Source organism: Rissa tridactyla, chromosome 2 (genome assembly GCF_028500815.1).
Source record: "Rissa tridactyla isolate bRisTri1 chromosome 2, bRisTri1.patW.cur.20221130, whole genome shotgun sequence".
Lineage (NCBI taxonomy): Eukaryota > Metazoa > Chordata > Aves > Charadriiformes > Laridae > Rissa > Rissa tridactyla.
In genome coordinates, this window is record NC_071467.1 from 15,862,399 (window position 1) to 15,881,533 (window position 19,135).

Sequence of the window (19,135 nt, forward strand, 5' to 3'; positions counted from 1 at the left end):
AGAGGGAGCTGGGGGAGAACAGCTGCTCGGAATTTTGCAGAGAGAGCTCGCGGTCTCATTTATACCCCGCGGGGACACGGCACACAAAACCCAGTCTCAGCTGGGAGCTGTGCAGCCTGTTCTGTCGCCAGCGCAGGGTGCTGCGGTTACTCTTTCTTAGAGGTAGGAAGCTGAAGTTACCCTGACACAGAAGCCTCCTTTATGGATGACATTTTACCTGCTCTGTGCTTACCACTGGAAGGTTCAAAAAAAAAATTTAATATTTTAAAACTAATATCAAAATTAACACACCTGTATAAAAAAGCAGTCCAGTTGCATGTTGCACTGCGTCATCACATGGCCTGTCTTACGGTCAACATCATTCCCCTCCATCTGTTGTCTGTTAGCACTTGGCCGAAGAGCTGTTGTTCTTCCAACTAATCTGATCACTCCTGGCATCCCCTTGGAAGCCCTTTTGTCCGGGCGGTCATGTTTTCCTTGGCAATCAGCAGAGCGCACCAGATCATGGGTCTCTCTCTGATCAGAGCACTCACATGCCGATGCCTTTCCCTTTCCATTTGTCCTCATGCCTGAATTCCTGGAGGAGGTATAAAAGGGCAGTGCGGGGCAGGGAGCAGGTAGAGAGCAATGGGCTTTTTTGCCAGGCCGTGCCAGACTGGCCCTGCATGCTTGCTTCCCAGCGGGGCCGGAGGAGAAGCCTGGCTGTATCCCACCAGGGCTGGGGCTGGTAGAGCTGCTCCCAGGGGTAAGTGTGGGGTAGGCGTGCTCCAGCTACTGACAGCGGAGCAGAATTGCAAATACACTTGAGAGTTCCCTGCCCTGCAACCCCGTGGTTCATTCGAGGTGTTTCAGTGTCTGGCAGATCACAGGAGAATGCGCCGTCATACACCTAACCTGACCTGTGCTTCTCATTAGGGTTCTGGCTACGAAACCTGCGAGCTTGAGATCTCCTTGCTGAGGTATAAAATTTCTCATGGTTAAAGCTTTATTGGAGTGGAGACTTCTCCCTGCAAAAGAGAGAGCCCTTGCAAGCCTGCGCAACCTAATAAATAATTCTGAAACAACTGAATTTGTTGCTTTCTTTAAAGAAACATAATTATTTTAAAATGACAAACTGGTCCCTTTGTTGATAAATGTTTTATATCCTTGCTGCTATGCCTGAATAGTTTGTGTAAATAATGTATTAGCTCGCAAACAGACGTAGCACGTTGAGGCAGACACTGCCCAGCAGGGCAGGAATGCTAAAAAAGCGAAACAGATGATTCTGTGTGGTGCTGAGCGCCAGGGGTGGGAGTGGGCATCAGTAGGGACTGAGAAAACACCGTCTGCATCTCTTAGGACTGGACCCGACATAGCGCAGATGCCTGACACTGTGGTGATGCATTAGGGCTACAGATGCGAGCAGTCAGGCATTCACCATCAGCAGGTATGTGGTTTCCCTCGGACTCTTAGGAGCGAAATGAAAAGTGGCGCTGAGAATTGCGATATGGTCTGGTTTAGATAGTGTTTGGCACTTACGTGTGCAGGCTTGTTTTCAAAAGACTCGCTTTGCATGCTTGAGGAGAGCTTTCCTTCAAAACAAGGTTTTCAATTTGCTTTGATTGGTTGTTCCTCTAACTGCATTCTCAAAACGGGCCTTGATTTTTGAATAAGTAATTTTGCAAAAATCGTATGTGAGGTTCTTTGTATGTCAGGGCAGGGTCAGGCAAGAGAAGAAGGATATGCGTGTGCATCAGTGGTTTCCAGATGAAAGTCCTTTGTAAACAGTGCGTAAGCGTGTGCATGTAATCATAGAATCATAAAATACTGGGTTGGTATTCTATGACCTCAAGGATCATCTGATCCAGCCTTTCTTGGCAACTGTATGTAAAGTATGCATGGATGCAAAAGTATGTAAGTATGCATGGATGGAAACGTGCAGTGGTTTGGGGGGTTTTTAGACAGCAATTTTGTATGCTCAGGCGGGGACCTAAAAGTCCCATATGCTTCCATGGGCAATCATAGAACCGTAGAAAGGTTTGGGTTGGAAGGGACTTTCAAAGATCATCTGGTCCGACCCCCCTGCTGTGGGCAGGAACATCTTTCAATAGACCAGGTTGCTCAAAGCCCCATCCAGCCTGGCCTTGAACACCGCCAATGATGGGGCATCCTCAACTTCTCTGGGCAACCTGTTCCAGTGTCTCACCACCCTTAATGTAAAAAATTCTTCCTTATATCTAGTCTAAACGTACCCTCTTTCAGGTTGAAGCCATTACCCCTCGTTCTGTTGAAAGTGGGTAAGACTCTCTCCAGCCGTACTGAATAGATATAGTCACCCTGATCTGGTGTAATGTCAACTGAAGACCACTGGAGTTGCCTAAACACCCCTATAAAAGGCACAAACTGCCTTACAAAAGCCAGCTGCAATTCTAAACTTACACTTAATGGTGTACAGCTCACATTTTCCTCCGGCTCAGGAGGAGAGCAGAGCCCAGCTCCAACGGGGACTTGGTGATGCAGGGGTGCAGAGGAGCCATGCTCTCGTTCTAGCTGCCTTTTTTGCTGAGAAGAGCAAATAATAGAAAACTTTGATTTTACTGTAGTCAGCAGAAGTGAGCGAGCACAGAGACGGAGCAGATCTGCGCGGTGACAGATCCCGTTTTACCTGGCCACCCTGTGAAGCACAGTCCTACTTCTCAAACTGCATATGGGGTGGCCTGATTTAGCTTTCTGTTAACAAAACTGAGGATGGGAACAGGAGACATCACTGAAAAGCAATTATCAGTGCATTTTTATATTTGTTCCTGCTATCTACTATTTTGTCTTTCTTAGAAAATGAAAATTATTTTAGTACTCACTGTTGACTACAATAGGGAAAAAAATCCTGCCCTTCCACACTCCTGCAGTGCTTTATTGCAGAAGTTAGTCTTCATTAAGTCCAGAAGATCAGCACCCACTGGTGGTCAGTGAAAACCCACCCTGGACTATAACGGTGCTGGGATTTCACCCTAAATTGCAGTGCTACAAAATCAAAATACACGCAATTAGGGTTCTTTCCTTCCCCCCACTTTGTGTCCTGCTCTTATTTTTGAGGTAGCTTTGTCTCATTTATAGAAAGGAGGAAGAAAATACTTTGAGATCCTGAGCTGAAGGCAAATATGAGCACTAATAAGCAACTAAAACATTGAAGTATCTAGATATGTTGTGGGGTTACCACTCCTGGGGACTAAGCTGCAGCTGACTTCTTATGAGTAAAAATAAATCACTTCTCTATTTCATTCAAAGTTGTTCCGTGGATTTGCTGAACTAATTTTTCCTCCAAGCATGGTCACATTTTGGGTCAGAATGCCTAGACAACATGGGGCTCTGCCAGCAGTTCCTCTGTAAAGTCCCTCTTGTTTTTTTGGAAACACATCCAGTCATTCATAGAAATGAACTCCTGCATAATTAGAGCCAGTATTGCACATCATCTTTGCTTTCCATTTTTAGACGTTGCGTCTGGAGGACTATAACTTTTAAAGATGCCAACAAGCCACTTAGGAGCTCGATAGCCATAATGGGAAAATCTGTGGAGCTGAATAGAAAATGATAAGCTTCATAAGGACTATTCTAAATCGTTTGGTAAAGAGCTCAGCCAGACATTCAAAGCAAGAGCAGAAACGATAACCCCTTCTAATTCAATCTTCAGGGGGTTGGACTTTCTCTGCTATCCCCCGAAGTCCCAGGCCGATGGGCAGCTTAACGGAGAGGACAGTGTTCTTTACGCCAGAGTTCTCTGGTCTCTGCTGGATCCAGTTATTGGACTGTGGCATAAATGGGTGCAGAGGACTGATTTTATTCATATTTTACCATCCAGGGCTTGTAATCAACCATTTCTCTTTCTGGGTTAGTTAAAACGTTCAGTAGCCCCAGATACTGAAGCATGAAACTCCAGAAAACTGATCCTCTAAAGCATTTTTTAAACTCAAGTTTTCAATAAAGAGCAATTTAAAAATAATTAAGAAAGAAAGATTTGGAGGCCTTTTTTTTTTTTTTTTTTTTTTTTGACAGGCAGGAGGGCATCATCGGCTTCAGAGCCAGCAGGTGTTGACAGGTGAGAAATCTCACAATAAGTCTTTTATTTCTCTGCCCTCCGAGGCTTTCAGGTACGTCCTGTACTGTAATCTCAAAATTAGAGTGGGTGGCAGATGAGCTAAAATTTGTTTCTTTGTTCAGAAAATGCAGTATGGATTTTTCTTTGTTTGGGTCTTTAATCCAAACTGATGCTTTAGTAACTGAAATTCCAGTAGTGGGCTTTTTTGCCATTTTTTTTTTTTTTAAGTTAGAGAATAAATCAGTAAGAAAACTGGCTTTGCAGTGGGAAATTACCCCAAAATATGTTCACAGCTGGACTGTCGCAGCATGTGAGGTCGGTTAATATGACCAGATGGGGCTATTAAGGACAAGTGTTTGACACTGCTTCACTGCTAGGAGAAGGCTAAAGTCCATATAAAGTCACTCTGTGAAGGACAGAATATAATATCCCCAATTTTAAAAATTAAAATCATAGAATCACAGGATGGTTTGTATTGGGAGGGACCTTCAAAGATCATCTTGTTCCAATCCCGCTGCCATGGGCAGGGACACCTCTCACTAGACCAGGCTGCTCAAAGCCCCGACCAGCCTGGCCTTGAACACTTCCAGGGATGGGGCATCCACAGCTTCTCTGGGCAACCTGTTCCAGTGTCTCACCACCCTCACAGTAAAAACATTCTTCCTCGTGTCCTACCTAAATCTACTCTCTTTTATTCTAAAAGCATTACCCTTCTCCTGTCACTGCAGGTCACCTTCCATCTTTCTTAGAAAGCCCCCTTATATATCGAAAGGCCACAATAAAGTCTCCCCAGAGCCTTCTCTTCTCCAGGCTGAACAACGCCAACTATCTCAGCCTGTCTTCACAGGAGAGATGCTCCAGCCCTCTGATCATCTTTGTGGCCCTCCTCTGGACCTGCTCCAACGGGTCCATATCTTTCCTGTGCTGAGGGCCCCAGAGCTGGACGCAGTACTCCAGGTGGGGTCTCACCAGAGCGGAGTAGAGGGGGAGCATCAAGCATCACCTCCTGGTGGTCACACTTCTTTTGATGCAGACCAGGATATTAGTTCTCTGTTGAAATGCCGAAGCACACTGTCAAGAGTTAGATACTACTTTCAACTTACTCCTGCATTTTTCTATGCAGAGTGCTGGGGAACAAGGCTGAGTAGATGAAGCCCAAGTTCAGGCTGTGCGGCACTTTCCCCATCAGTGAAATGGAGATGCTGCTTTGTTCTCCTGCTGGCAGGCTGAGGTTCTTTATATTAAAATATTCAAAAAGGAGTTTGTGATCTCCAGAAAACAGCAAGGTAGAGATACCATAATGGTGCAAAGTGTTGGTATAATTTATTGTTAGAAGAATCCTGTTAGCAAAAGCCTGCCTGAACCACTAGATTATCTTAACGGGTTGGTGTTATCTTTACCTTTTAAGGGTCCAGCAGCTTGATGGGCACTTTTCGGGCAAAGAGGGTTCACGTACGTTTATGTCATTTCAGAGGGGGTGGCAGGGGAGGTGGCTCCACGTAAAACCTTGCCCTGTGGCTGCATGTGTTCCTGTGCCTGCATCCACACACGCCAACATCAGCGTCTTCAATGCTTTCCCACCGACCTGGAGGGTGTTGAATTCACAATATGTGGTGCTGCATTTACATTCCTCGGAAGATGGAAGCGAGCAGTGCATTTGCTTCCTCGTGGACTTCTCTCATTCAGGCACGTCGTGAGTTTTCTTGCTGCCAGCACAGCGAGGTGCTGCTGTGAAACAGGCGCTGTTAGAGGACTTCAAAGCCGAGGAGCCGGCGTTTGGTTTTCGAAGCAGCGCGACACGATGCTATTAGCAGGTTGCTGGTAACTGGGGCGTAATGCTGCCTGGAGAGACGCCTCGCCAAGGTTTGCCTCTGACACGCTACCCACCACCCCTCTCTGGCACACTTGTTAAATAAGCAGTTATCTTTAAACATCAAACGGTGTTGGTGAGCCCGCATTTGCTCCTGTGTAAGTCTGCTCGTTCTAGGTGGCGTGACCGCCACACTGGGAGCCAGTTGGGTAGTATTTGGCAGTCCAAACGTGGCGCGTGCTTTGCATGCACCGTATAGATTTACGGGGCTTTCTGTGTAAATATTTAGACAAAAATCGTTAGAGCATTTTTATGTGTTAGAATATACATTGACTTTAATGGCTTGTGTATCCAAATGTCCCTGTTCATAATACGGGAGTGAACTGAATCCAACTGTGATGTCAATGAAGACTTTAAAGATGATTTAAATTTCAACAGTTACTGTCCATCTTAAACGTAACGAAGTTCCTTTAGCAGTACACTAAAGTGAAAACTCTGCTTCCCTGTTTTTTCTTTATTAATCCAACCTTCTGAACTAAAAGAAGACGCTGGCACGGAGAGGAGAAAACGTACCTTGACGCTAGTTGCTGAATGTTTGCAGAGGTTCATTTCCGTTGCCAGGCCTAGAAGAATCATGCGGGATTTTCATTGATTTGTCTGCATTTTCAAACGGGGCTTATGCTCAGATACTCGGCCATTACCTGGGTGCCGAGATCGCTGTTTGTGCACGCCGCTGCCGGGCTTGCACCGTAGCATCCCTCGGAGTCCTGCAGCCTGGGCAGCATGGTGGCGGCGGCGGCGGTAATGAACCCGGCTGAAAGAAATACTCCAATGGCTGCCTTTCAGCACTTGGCAAGAAAATCCTTTTTATGTTAGTTTCAAGGTCGTCAGATATCATTATAGCCAAGTATTAAAAATTTCAAAGAAAGGAGGCAGTGTGTTTGATTTATAGAATAATTATCTAGCTTTAGCTCTAACTTGGCTTTGGCAATGGTTTTGCAAGCACTTGAAAATTAAATCCATTTTTTATGGCACTACAAGGTATTATCTCACAGCAAATGATAATTAAACACCTGTGAAATCAATTAGCCCTTTAAGCAGGGGAAAAAAAAAGTTTTCCAATTATGTTTTTGCACCTCCAAACTTTCTAATTCCAGACCCGGTGCTGGCGGAGCGGGAGATGAACTGCCAGCCAGTAGCCTGTTCACCGACATTAAGATCACCCCAAAGCATTGCGCAGCCGTAAATCCCAAAGCAAGCAGTTTGCGGCGACGGCACCCTTCCAAGTAGGATGCGTTAGCCTTTCGAGCTCCGTCTTGGGCAGCTATCTATCTGACGCACAGCTGAGCTGTCAGCTTTTCTACAAAGACAGTTACTCACTCGGTGTTTTCAATGCCAGGCTTTACTTGACAGCTTATTTGAAAGCCAACCTACCTTAATGGAAACCAAGCAACAAGACGCTTCGTGTGACAGAGAGGGTTTCTTTTCAGGCTCTCCAGCCAGTAGTTCAGAGCCATCTGTATTAAGCATTCACACACGGAAAACTGGCCAATTGATTAATGGCTGAAATTTTATATACTGGAAGACTGGGAAACACTCCGCCATGTAGCCTTGCGTTGTAGGAGTTTAATATCTGTCTTTGTTGAACTTGAACTGATCCAGGGACTTTTGGAAGATGCAGCAAGCGTTTTTGGGCTTGCAGATTGAGGGAGGGAGCCCTGGACATAGTTGGTTAAGTGCCATAGCAGTTTTTGGCTCGGGAAAGAAGAAAACAGCTCTAGTCCCATCTGACATCTACGGCGGTATGTGCCGATGCTCCCTGCCAAAGACGAGCTCCAGCACCTTCCAGAAGATGGATTATGTGTTGCACTGTTAAAATACGTACTGCTGGGTTAAACCCATCGTATTTGGTTTGGGTTCTGCTCCTGTATGTCCATCTGAATTTTGATATCCGTAACATATGGCTGGTTTTCAGTGAGCACTGTATCATCGGAGAGGAGGGAGGCAGGTGAGGACGCTGGTGTTAGCATTCCCAAGGTCTTTCTAGCTGCTGGAGAAGCCACTGGTCAGCTGTATCTCAGGTTTTCCATCTGTGAAATGGGAACGGTGATGGTATCCCCTATCAGTGTTCAGAGGATTAGGTAGGAAAATATGTACGCTGCTTTGTGATTCCTTTGTGGCAGGTGACATACAGCTGGATAAAGTACAATAGTCATTAAATCTGGGTAGCTGGACGTATCTGCTGGTCTGAACTGCTGGTGTCCTTTTAGACCTCTCCTCAATCAATGGTGATGACGATGTGGCTTTGGAAAAAAGTAGTTTATGTTAAAATGGGCAGCGAAAATGTTTCCCAGGCTAGTTTATAATCTCTTAAGTGTAGTGACATGGGGAAATGCTTAAGCTGTAAGAAGGAATGTATGGCATGGCTGATTAGTCACTGCAGAGCCTCTGCAGCCTGCCCGGCCTCCTTGGGATAATGGTGAACCAGGAATCCCAAGCAGCCCTCTAATCCACGTGCTGATGGACAAGGTCGGCACATCAGAAAGGAAAAAAAACAGGGGGGATGGGGAAAGACAGAAGCAATGTGTTGGATCGAGAAGTTAAAATGGTGAGAGCATTTGGCTGAGCAGCATTTCTCCTTCGGATAATTGCCCACACGGCGTTGCAGTGTTTACACCTGCGTGATAGATGGGGCCGAACATGTTTTCTCAGCTATGGGTGGTAGCAGGGAGGGGATATTTCAATTAAAGTGTGAATAAATTAGAATTGATTACAAATAGAGCTATTTGTTTATGCTGCCTAAAAAGGTATTAGCTGTGAACAAGGTGCACTTCATCATTAGGGAAGGAAGCCTGAAAGTTAATAAAACACACTGCTGATCCTTACAGAGGGATGCCAGCTTTGGGTTAAATCTGTAGCTATTTTAGTTTCAAAGCCCCAACTGTCATTTTAAAGGCATATGGATTTTGGATTTTAACATGTTTGAATGATGCAGCTGAGGCCCAGGCCAAGCCGACCCTAAAATTGGCAGTAAAACGTTACCTCCGTGCGAGCGTGCAGAATGATGGAACACAGGAATATGAGCAAGAAACGTGTGCCCCCCCTCCATGGCAGTCTTCAAACACCAAAATTGGGAGCTTTCTGGAAATAAACACCCTCCATGCAAAGCAGAGGACTCCTCTCAAAGCTTTCCTACAATAAGTGCTCAGGAAGATTAACTACGAGTAGGAAAGGAAAGGAGAGCGCCAGAAAGAGTGTGCCACCGCAGCAGCAGAAGTAAGGAAGAAGTGGCCGGCCGTGCCGTGCCCCACGGTGCCGGGGACACAGCAGCATGTTCTGACCACGGCTCGGTTGTGGCTGCCTGAAGTGGAGCCTGGAGAACCTCTGTAGCCGGCTAAAACCAGAGCGTCTGGACAGGCAGGCAATGCAGAGCCGTCCCCGCAAGCTGGCAGCTCCGGGTTTGCAGAAACCGCAGCGATGCAAGCTGGAGAACCGTAACAAATCTCCCTGCTGTACTCAGACGTTGCCGGCTAATGGAAATAAGTGTTTCTGAAAACAGATATAACCCCCATTGCCAGGGGAGAAGAAGAAGAGGCTCTGGGAGAACCTCTTCTAAACACTTGACTATTTTCTCTGTAACTTAAGGCCCCTCCGCCAGTTGCAAGCAGGGTTATAATACTTCATTGCCTCCCCGAGGTCTTGTGGGGATTAGTCAGTGAAGATGGTGGGGAAACCAAGCCTGCCATTGATGCAATACTGGTATTTGCAATAGATGCCAGGTCAATACTTAATGTACAAGTGTCCTCCTGTAGCCGAGATTGTGTTTCTGGACGTCTGGGCCAGTTCCCATTTCTCTCCTGGACAGGAGAAGGAGAAATTTAAAGTCCAGCAAAGATTTAACTCATAACGTAAATTTAACTCATTACCTTTAATCATAGAGATTATCTCACTGACTTCACTGAAAGCATTTTAAGTCAGAGTTAGGGGAAGTGCAGAGATGCTTTCAGGTGAGATGTATGTGCTTCCTATGTGGAAAAAAATGCCAATTGTACATAAGCTGTTTTCCCTCCCTGGCAAAACACTGGCAAAGCTCAAACCTGGTTCCCACAGGGCTGACTGGGAAGGGGGCTGGAACTGATGGTTGCCCTGATGCCGTCTGTCCCCACCATGGCCTGTGGGATGGAGCTTCATTCACCAGGTGATGGTTTTGTGGCCAAGGCCTCCGAAGGCTGCCTGGCAGTCTGAGAAAAACATACAACAGGCTCTGCTGCAAACTCGACTCTAAAGTACTATTTGTTACGTATAAACGATTTCCTCCATGAGCAATGCTTCGAATTACAAAGCCATGCTTGCAGCTTGACGGAGATGTTTATGTCTTTGTGGCTGCCTACATGTGTTGTGTGAAAGGCGTTTCCGAATTCGTATTTGAACATACTGGGCTGTCGTCCCTCTTTCAGCAAAGGCAGGGTACCCCTGTTGCTTTGCGTCCTACCCACGAACTAGAAGAAGCAAAATTAGCACCTCGTGTTTAAGGATTTCAAATAGATGCTTGATCCCGGAGTGGTCGCTGAGGGGGATTAAACTGGAAACCAGTCTGCTAGCACTGGGCTCAAAGAGCGTGTTGAGTCATCTTAAGAGATTCCGGTGGAAATTGCAGCGAGATTTGTTTGTGGGAAGGATCTCTGGTGCAGTTCATTCTCTGCAGCAGCTCTCGATGGATATTGCTTTACTCCAGGTCTGCTCCCGTTGTGTTTGTGGGTTCTGCCTGAAGTGAATGGAAATTTTGTGCCCATAGATCAAGGTTAGGATGAGGCTCTCTGTGTGCCTATGATGTAGATAAATTGCTTGATGGCCATGAACCGTGCTATTCCAGAGCTCGGCAATAAATCACACGTTAGGCTTTAAAACGCACAAATGGGAGCAAGACACTAACTGGTTTTCAGGTGGGAAATTGTCAACAAAATCCTTTTTTTTTTTCCCCCATCAAAAATCTGTCCTAACATCAGCAAATTAGTTATACAAGAAAGAGTGCCCAATATAAGACACCACTGGCGTAGGGAGGACTCGCTTGCGCTGGCCTCGTTCCCTGCTTTTCTTTGTGTTCTGGTTCTGCCATCAACGTTTGTGGGTATTGTTGCATTCGGGGACATTAACAGGATTTTCCATTTTTAGCTAGCTAATGATGGGGGACTTCTGACTGGCATGTTCTAGCCCTACGGGGTATTCTATTTTTGGTATTTATTAACATTTTCTGTCATACAATATGCAGTGAAAGTGTTGCGCCTCAGACCTCGGAATGTGAAAAAAGAATGCTTAAAAATGGCAACTTTTTTTTACTTTTTTTGATATTCTGGTTTCCTAATATTTTCCCCCGTGTGCTGTGTCACTGCTGGCTAGTGAGCTGGGACGTGGCTGCCAGTCAAGTCTCCCACATGGAGAAAAAGAAATTGCTGTCGCTTGGATGGAATATGTATATATGTATTTTAACCAAAGCTGAGATACGATTTAAAGAAAGAAAAAAAGTACTTTGAAGTCTGTTTTGTAGTTTTAATTAATGCAACGAGAGTTTTTATTTTACTCTCAGTGGAGATAATCTTAATCCATTCACAGTGACCTTTTCTTGTGCAAATTAGCTATACACGCTTGTTTAAGCAAATGGGCCTTTGCAAGATGTCTTTTCCTAAAGACGGAGTTTATAATTGAAAATTGGCTTACTCCCATCTGTCTGGCCTGTGTGAGAATACAAACGTAGATCCGGACTTTTTTATATATAAAACATAATCATATACATATGTATATACATACACATATACATGCATACAAAAAAAATTATCTAGCCTGCAGGCTATGGTTAAATTAGTTTATTAGTGTTAAAAAATTTCAGTGCCACAAGTTACTGTCCAAATAACATCTGCCTGCGGAGGCCGGGACACTCTGGAGGGCGGAGGGTGTTTAATCTGGATGCTTTTGTCTCGGATGACGTTGGTGCAGTTCGCAGTTCCGTGGGTTTGCCAGAAGTACAATTAGCTAATAACAGGCTGGAAACTGTTTGGATTTGATGTGTGGTTTTGGTAAATGGTTTTGAGGTGATTGATTGAATCAGAAAAAAAACAACAAACAGGAGTGTCTATAAGCACTTAAAATTTAAATTGGAGGAGCAGGAGTTGTTGCAGCTGTATGGTTAATTGCCAAAATTTGGCAGTTTATCTCTCTCACCACACCTGACAATAACCACCAAGTGAGTCATTGTAACTCCCCCCTCCCGGTCCCCGTCCCTTTTTTAGTGCCTGCTTGGTAAGGGAAGAGTTCTTTGGCGTAGTTTGAGTATTTTTTGCTTTGTCCAGACCTCTTGCGCAGAAAGGACCGCAGTTGTGCATGGCTTTGACTAAATCCGAAAAGAAATGCGGGTCAGAAGTACCGCAACAATGCTTCGGGTATCAAAATAGTTAGTGTAAGTTTGTTGTTAGAAGTCACGCACGCCTGTTTATATAGAAAAGGATGATTATTTCAATAGGCAAAATGATTTCCTTGGTTCTCGGTTTCATTACTGCTCTCCCCAGCTCTCTCCCGTGGTGGCTGCTCCTTAGGATGAACAAAAAGGAGCGGGGAGATGGCCGGCACACGCGTGCACGGAGGGAGCTGGTTAACCTGGTGGTGAGCGGTCTTGGTCGGAGATGATTTTATCCAGATGTGTCTCAACAGCTGTTTGCATTTTCACGCCCAGTTACTCTAGGACTCGCCGCTAATTGAATTTTCTCTTTTCTCCCCTGTTCTTGTTAGGTATGATTACCGTGAAATGCTGCACAATGCCACTTTCTGTCTGGTTCCCCGGGGGCGCAGGCTTGGCTCTTTCAGGTTTCTGGAAGCCTTGCAGGTAAGAGCTGCAGTTTAAAGCATCGGCTACACTGGCTGCAATTCAGCGTGCAACAGCAAGGAGGTGGGGGGGAGGGAAATGTGTTTCATTTCCCTAGTGGACAGTAATCCACTTTGCGAAAGCCTCTATTCATACTTCTGGAGCAATTGGCAGCTTCTTCCCAGGAGGGGCTGAGCGCTGAGCTCATCTGAAGGTTGAATGGCGTTACCTCCAGGAAAAGGGTTTCCCTGGATGCGGTGGGGCTGAGAGGTTGGGCCGGTTTAGAGCTGTATTTTGTCAAGCTGTGAGACTTCCCGTTGGGGACACCAGCCTCTACAAGGAAGCCCCGGGGCAGTAAAAATAGCTTTTTGTTTTCACTTAGTCCAAACAGACCTGCTTGTTCATCGCCTCTCTTGAGTTGGTGTTTGCTGAACATGCAGAAGGTGTCCTGGAGGTTGTAAGGCCCCAGACGGAAGCTTCACATGAAGGTGGATACAGGCTGATCTCAGGGAGCTCACAGTGTGTCTGGGACAGCACCCAAATCCCCTTCACCTTTTAAAAACCTTTTGGTTAATGGTCTCCCTCTTTTGGCTGAAGGCAATGCAAAGGGCTCCTGAGTCACTGTGGCAGCGAGCCGTGGCAGCCCAGTGACCAAGCCCGACACTGACCTACTCCGGCTGTAGCTGCCGTGACTTTTTTTTTTGGCAAGCGTCAACTCAGCCCTGGGGTCCTGGATCTCCAGTCAGCCATACAGAGAATCTTGGGAGATGCCACAGGGACTGGCATCTGGATTTCCATGGGAGCTGGAGTGGAGAAAGGGGAGGCTGAGGCGCTTCTTGGTGTCATTGAGGTGGCAAATAAGAACATCTACGGGTTCCTGCCTCTGGGTGTCCTTTTGCTATTTGGGAAGTGTCCCAGCATTGGCAGTAAAGCTGCTAATGAATAGCATCACGTCACTTTTCTTCATCAACCACAAAATGTCCCAGCTGCTATTAAAGAGTATTGTTTTCCGCAATGCAGAGCAGAATTCAGCAGTCCTAAATGTAGGTGTATAATGTGATTTAGAAGCCCAGGGGTACCCTTCTGGCATTCTGCTGCTTCTCCAGAAGATCTCCAGTAGATCCTGTGTCGTGTCTGCCAGCCTTTGATGGGTTTCTTGGGTACCCTAGAGCATCCCAAATGCACCGAACACTTAGGTTTAACCACCTAACCCTACACCTACTGCCACTTTTGAGATCCAAGTTCTGGACTGTCCCTTACCTCTTTGGTCCTACTCAGGTGAAGATTAGTAGCCTGCAAAGTGCTGTTCCCTCTCCAGCCTCTTCGGAGGAAGAAGTGGGACTGGCTTATGTGGGATGACAAGTCACTTCAGATCCTCCTGAAGAGCACTGCTCAGCTCTTCTCTCATCTGAGCCACAAGTCACGCAGTTTCTGTTAGATGCATTGTCTCGGGAGAAGAAAGCAGGGAGCATACCTCACTGCACAGAACTTAAAGGGTCCAGGTTGATGGTGATAAAATGCAGGGACTGAGGATTTTCCTAGCAGACTAGCAGCGGTATTCACTGATTATGATGAATTCCCAATTTCTGTCTGGCTCCAGGCCACGTTGAAAGACATAATCCACATTAGTGGCATGTTTTAAACATGAAAATACATTGCTAAGTGTTTTCTGCTTGGCTTTTTTCATGGACTAATGTCATTTCCTTACAGAAGATCACAGTTCTTTATACGTTATAAGTACTGCTGCAATGCAGAGACTTGACCAGTCTAAGATCCTGTGCGTAATACACGTTACCAAGGAAGGTACAGCAGTCTGAAAGATTGCCCTTTATACCATCTTTCGGCAGGTACGAGAGGAACTGACCCCAGTTGGGACCAAATTCAGAGCACTTAAGTTTGTCTTGATCCAAATGAAACTGAACCGGAGCACAGGCTCAATGCAGATCCTCTGGTAACAGGTTCTTGCATCACATCAGGAGGCTTTTGGTTTGGATCTTATGCTGTGATCCAGCTGACCAGAACTTAGTGGCGATCATTTATTTACAGAAATACTGCCCTATTTACTGAATATTCACAAACCTGCTGTCTGTGTAGAGGAACTTGCGCAACTCATGAAAGATTAAATAATTTAGACAGATCGTACTGGTACAAAATAGATACTAAATGTGTATGCTTTCTGTTTGTTTTAAGAGAGGAAGCAATTCTTATTTTTGTAGATGGGTGATGACAGATGAGTTCTGTTTGTGCAGTTGCCTCTGTTTGGAGAGTTGATAGCAAACAGGGCAGGGAATTCATTCCTCCTTTGTGGAAAAAGTGCTCTGGAATTAAATGTGATACACATTTTCGGTAGGGTTGTCGTGCAACATGTTATAAAAATTGAGGGAGTTAGCGCCGTGCTGAATGGTTCGCAAAGCAGCGAGGGAGGCCATCATTTTGTATTAAATTCTCTAGTGTTACATCTACTGCATTTTAACCATTCTGCCCTCGCCTGGCTGCGTAAGCACCAGATTTCGAATGCCACTCTCCGTGCAAACCCCACCTTTCAGGGAATAAGAATAAGCGCTACATGGAGAACCATAAACATTTGGGCCGCCCTCCTGCGGCCCCTGGCTTCTGGCGGTCTGTGCCACGTTGCCTCTCCTTCTGAGCTTGTGCAGAAAACAACGGTCACGGCGTTGGTGCAAACCTCAAAGCTTGCCCTAATCATGGGGTCCCCGCTAACGACGGCGATGCCTCTGTGTGCATGCAGGCTGCCTGCGTCCCGGTTATGCTCAGCAACGGATGGGAGTTGCCGTTCTCGGAAGTGATTGATTGGAACCAAGCTGCCGTCATAGGCGATGAGAGATTGTTATTACAGGTAAGGAAAAGACCGCGGCCTTCAGCAGATCAGTTGATTATTGCAGCCGCCATCTAAATGGACGGGGAAGATGAATCCAAAAGGTCAGGGCTGTAAAAGAATTTTTATCATGAAGGGATTGTCTGTGTCACGCCGGCTATGAACTCATTTAATATGACATCATTCATTTTTTGACCTGAAGGTCATTGCAGCCACCAGGCCACACTCTTAAATGCAAGAGACTCTCTTATTTTTCCGAAAAGCGTGAAATCTGTTCTGGTGTGGAGCACCTGCATGCCTCTCGGAGGCAGGGCTGTCCTGGACCGGGTGCTGTGATGAGAGAAAACATTTGAAGGCAAGTTTTGCCCTCGTCCTACAAAAATAGTTTGTCCTCAGGGGTAGCACCAGTGCGTGTGTCTGGCTGGCGGGTACTGAAGGGACGCATCAGGAAAGCAGGTATTTTCTCAGACAGGAGTTACCACCTGACAGTTTTGTGGGAAGCAGAATCTGTCCCTTTTCTGATGTCTGGACCACGTAACATTGCGTTCTGAAGCAGCGTTCATGTCACTTTTTGTTAATCACCTTGAGATCATGGAACAAAGCGGGCTGAGAAGTTAGAAATTCACTGCTGCCTTCAGCATCTACTTTGGTTTTAAATTCACTACATTATTTTTATAGTCTAAATACATTCTGTAAAGTATGTGGAGAAGTTGATGTTAGAAAAAGTTCTTGAAAAAATGGTTTCCCCAAAGTAGCATTTGATAAAATGCCATCACCCAGCTGAGATCCGTGAGATCTGGAGTAGCCACTGAGTAGCCACTAAGAGGGTTTTTTTTTTCAAGGCTGAATTTAACTCATCTCCAAAGTGGCAAGCTATTGTCATCTGTGAAGAGAAGCCTTCAAAGGTACAGGTGTCTTGGCACCCCAAAAATGAAGTACCTTTGGAAATCTTGTTAGATGCCTATTTACTTGTCTGAAGAAGTAAATAGTGGAGAAGAGCGGGCCTAGCAAGCCTTGCGAACTGCTGCCTGTTCTCCTTAATGTGATACAAGCTGCAAATATGAACGGGCCATTGGATTTTTGCTTCTGTGGACAGCACGTTTTTCTGAGCAGAATTATTTCTCTCTTTAAATAATAATAATTTGCTGATCTTCATGCTTTCCGGTAACATGCCATTCGTTCTCCTCACAGCTGCTTCCATATTGAACAGCCACTGCACCGTTATTAACAGTGTTTTTAAAGAGCTGGCAGGGGGCCTGAATGTCTGCTCTGGGAAATGTTTTTGTTATGTTACAGTTTTTCATTTCCTGTTTGAGAGCAGCTCGGATGTTTTTATTTGCATATTCTCCTCATCGTAGCGCGGGGAGAGCTTAATCCAGCCTTTCTGCGTTTATTTGTGCAGGATGGTTTTTCCCTTCCTCCTACTTATTACTGAAATGACCTTTCATTAAGACGTCATGCCGTTCTAATAATTCCAGTGTAATCCTGCCAGATTAGTATTAATACATCGTTTTCCCCACCTGTCTTTCTGGACGAGTAGATTAATAACCGATAGGCAAATGCAGTTAAAATGGGAGCTCTGATTTTTCTTTCCAGATGTTGTAACGGAGCAGACACCGAGGCTTTTTTTTAACCTTGGCACTGTTTGCAGGCGCCCGCGAGTATGGTGTGGTCTGTAAAATCGTAACTTCTTGCAGTAATCTTCACAGCCAGAGTGGCCTTCCCTTTCAAAAGGTGTAGTTGGGAATGGGCATTGATTTTATTTCTTGCTCACACAGGTACACACACACGCGCAAAGATGCACATAATGCAATGAAACATTTACATTTATAGCAAAAATGTCGTATCACCACAGTGAATTGATCTTTATCATGTGTTTGCTGTTGATAACAATCCCAGGTGTGATTAAGACACATCTGCGTACAAACAGTACAGGTAATGTTCATTCTCCCTCTATTTACTGGAACTTATTGGAAAAGTAATAAAAAGAAAGAATATCCACCACAAAAGATGAAATTTGATGCAGTACTTTACTGCATCATATCACCATTCATGACGTGGTCAATTAGAAGACCATGTACTAATACACGTTTTTAGCTTCTTTCATACTAGTTTTGCAGGGAATATTTTATCTAAAGGGCCTATAGGAAAAAAACATAAGGTAGCATCTTCAACAGTCTGGCCTTTTTCTTCAGTTCCACCGTGCTGTAGTGCCAACTCTCTCATAAGCTCAGATCCTGTATTATAGTTAGCAATGTCTCTAAGAGGAAGGTCTAAGAGACAAAGGTCTTAGAGAGCAGAGACTGTCCCATCTGACTCTGCACCCTGTGGAGCCATGGTCCTTTTGGAAGCAGTCTCCAGACCGGGATGCAACCTATGCTGTAAAGAATTTACCAATTCCTGTGGAAATTTTTTACATATAAATCCTTAAAATCTCAAATTTTCTTCAGGAAAATGTTTCCTGGGAAATCATTTGATTCGGGAGCAAGTGAAAGCAAATAATGATCCCTGACACCTCTCAGAATATTTTAGGAATAGAATCATAGAATCATAGAACCATAGGGTTGGAAGGGACCTCTGGAGATCATCTAGTCCAACCCCCCTGCCAGAGCAGGGTCACCCAGAGCAGGTTGCACAGGAACGCGTCCAGACGGGTTTGGAATGTCTCCAGAGATGGAGACTCCACCACCTCTCTGGGCAGCCTGTTCCAGTGCTCTGAAACCCTCAAAGGAAAGAAGTTCTTCCTCATGTTTAGGTGGAGCTTCCTATGCTCAAGTTTGTGCCCGTTACCTCTTGTCCTGTCCCTGGGCACCACTGAAAAGAGCCTGGCCCCATCCTCCTGACACCCACCCTTTATGTATTTATAAATGTTGATGAGGTCCCCCGTCAGCCGTTGTTTTTCCAGACTGAAGAGACCCAAATCCCTCAGCCTTTCTTCATAAGAGAGATGTTCCAGTCCCCTAATCATCTTGGTAGCTCTCTGCTGCACCCTCTCCAGCAGTTCCCTGTCCCTCTTGAATAAGCAAAGGGTTTTGTGGTCAGGAAAAAGCGAGATGTGCAGGGGCACAGGTAAGCTTCAGAATAAGCTGGGATGTGCAAAAAGCACCACACAGCCCAGGTATGCGCTTTTACAGCTAGCGACTTAGGTAAAAGATTAATGAGAAATGAGCGTCTGAGAACGAGGTGGCCTAATCTGAAATCACAAATAAGTAGGCGCAAAAGCAGAACTCTTCGTTTCTAGAAAAAATGAACACAAGTCAGCAAAATATCCTAGATACCTTTCTGGTGCTTGTAATTGAAGCAACTTGCAGTTAAATTCGCTTGATAATGTCAGTTTGCGTTGCTGGAGTGGTGTCCTGGAGGCCTTGGTCGAGGTCCTAAGAAGTTAAGCAATGACACGTATGTACATTAGTTTCTCTCCAGTGTGGAAGAGGGACATGGGGATGGGGAAAGACGTTAAAGTGAAGCCCTCCCCTTCCGATCCAGTGGGCAGCTACGTTTTTTAATGGCAAAGCGTTGCAGCAGGATAATTTGGGATTTATTCGTAAGGCAACTTATACCAGA

General features: G+C 45.4%; 1 protein-coding gene across 1 annotated transcript in view; it reads left to right on the top strand.

The window, feature by feature from the left end:
- The window catches only part of EXT1 (exostosin glycosyltransferase 1), a 184,968-nt gene that overhangs the window by 146,044 nt on the left and 19,789 nt on the right, over positions 1-19,135 (top strand). Inside the window, 2 exon segments of the mRNA XM_054189354.1 lie at positions 12,663-12,756; positions 15,485-15,592. Coding sequence (XP_054045329.1) covers positions 12,663-12,756; positions 15,485-15,592 — 202 coding nt within the window.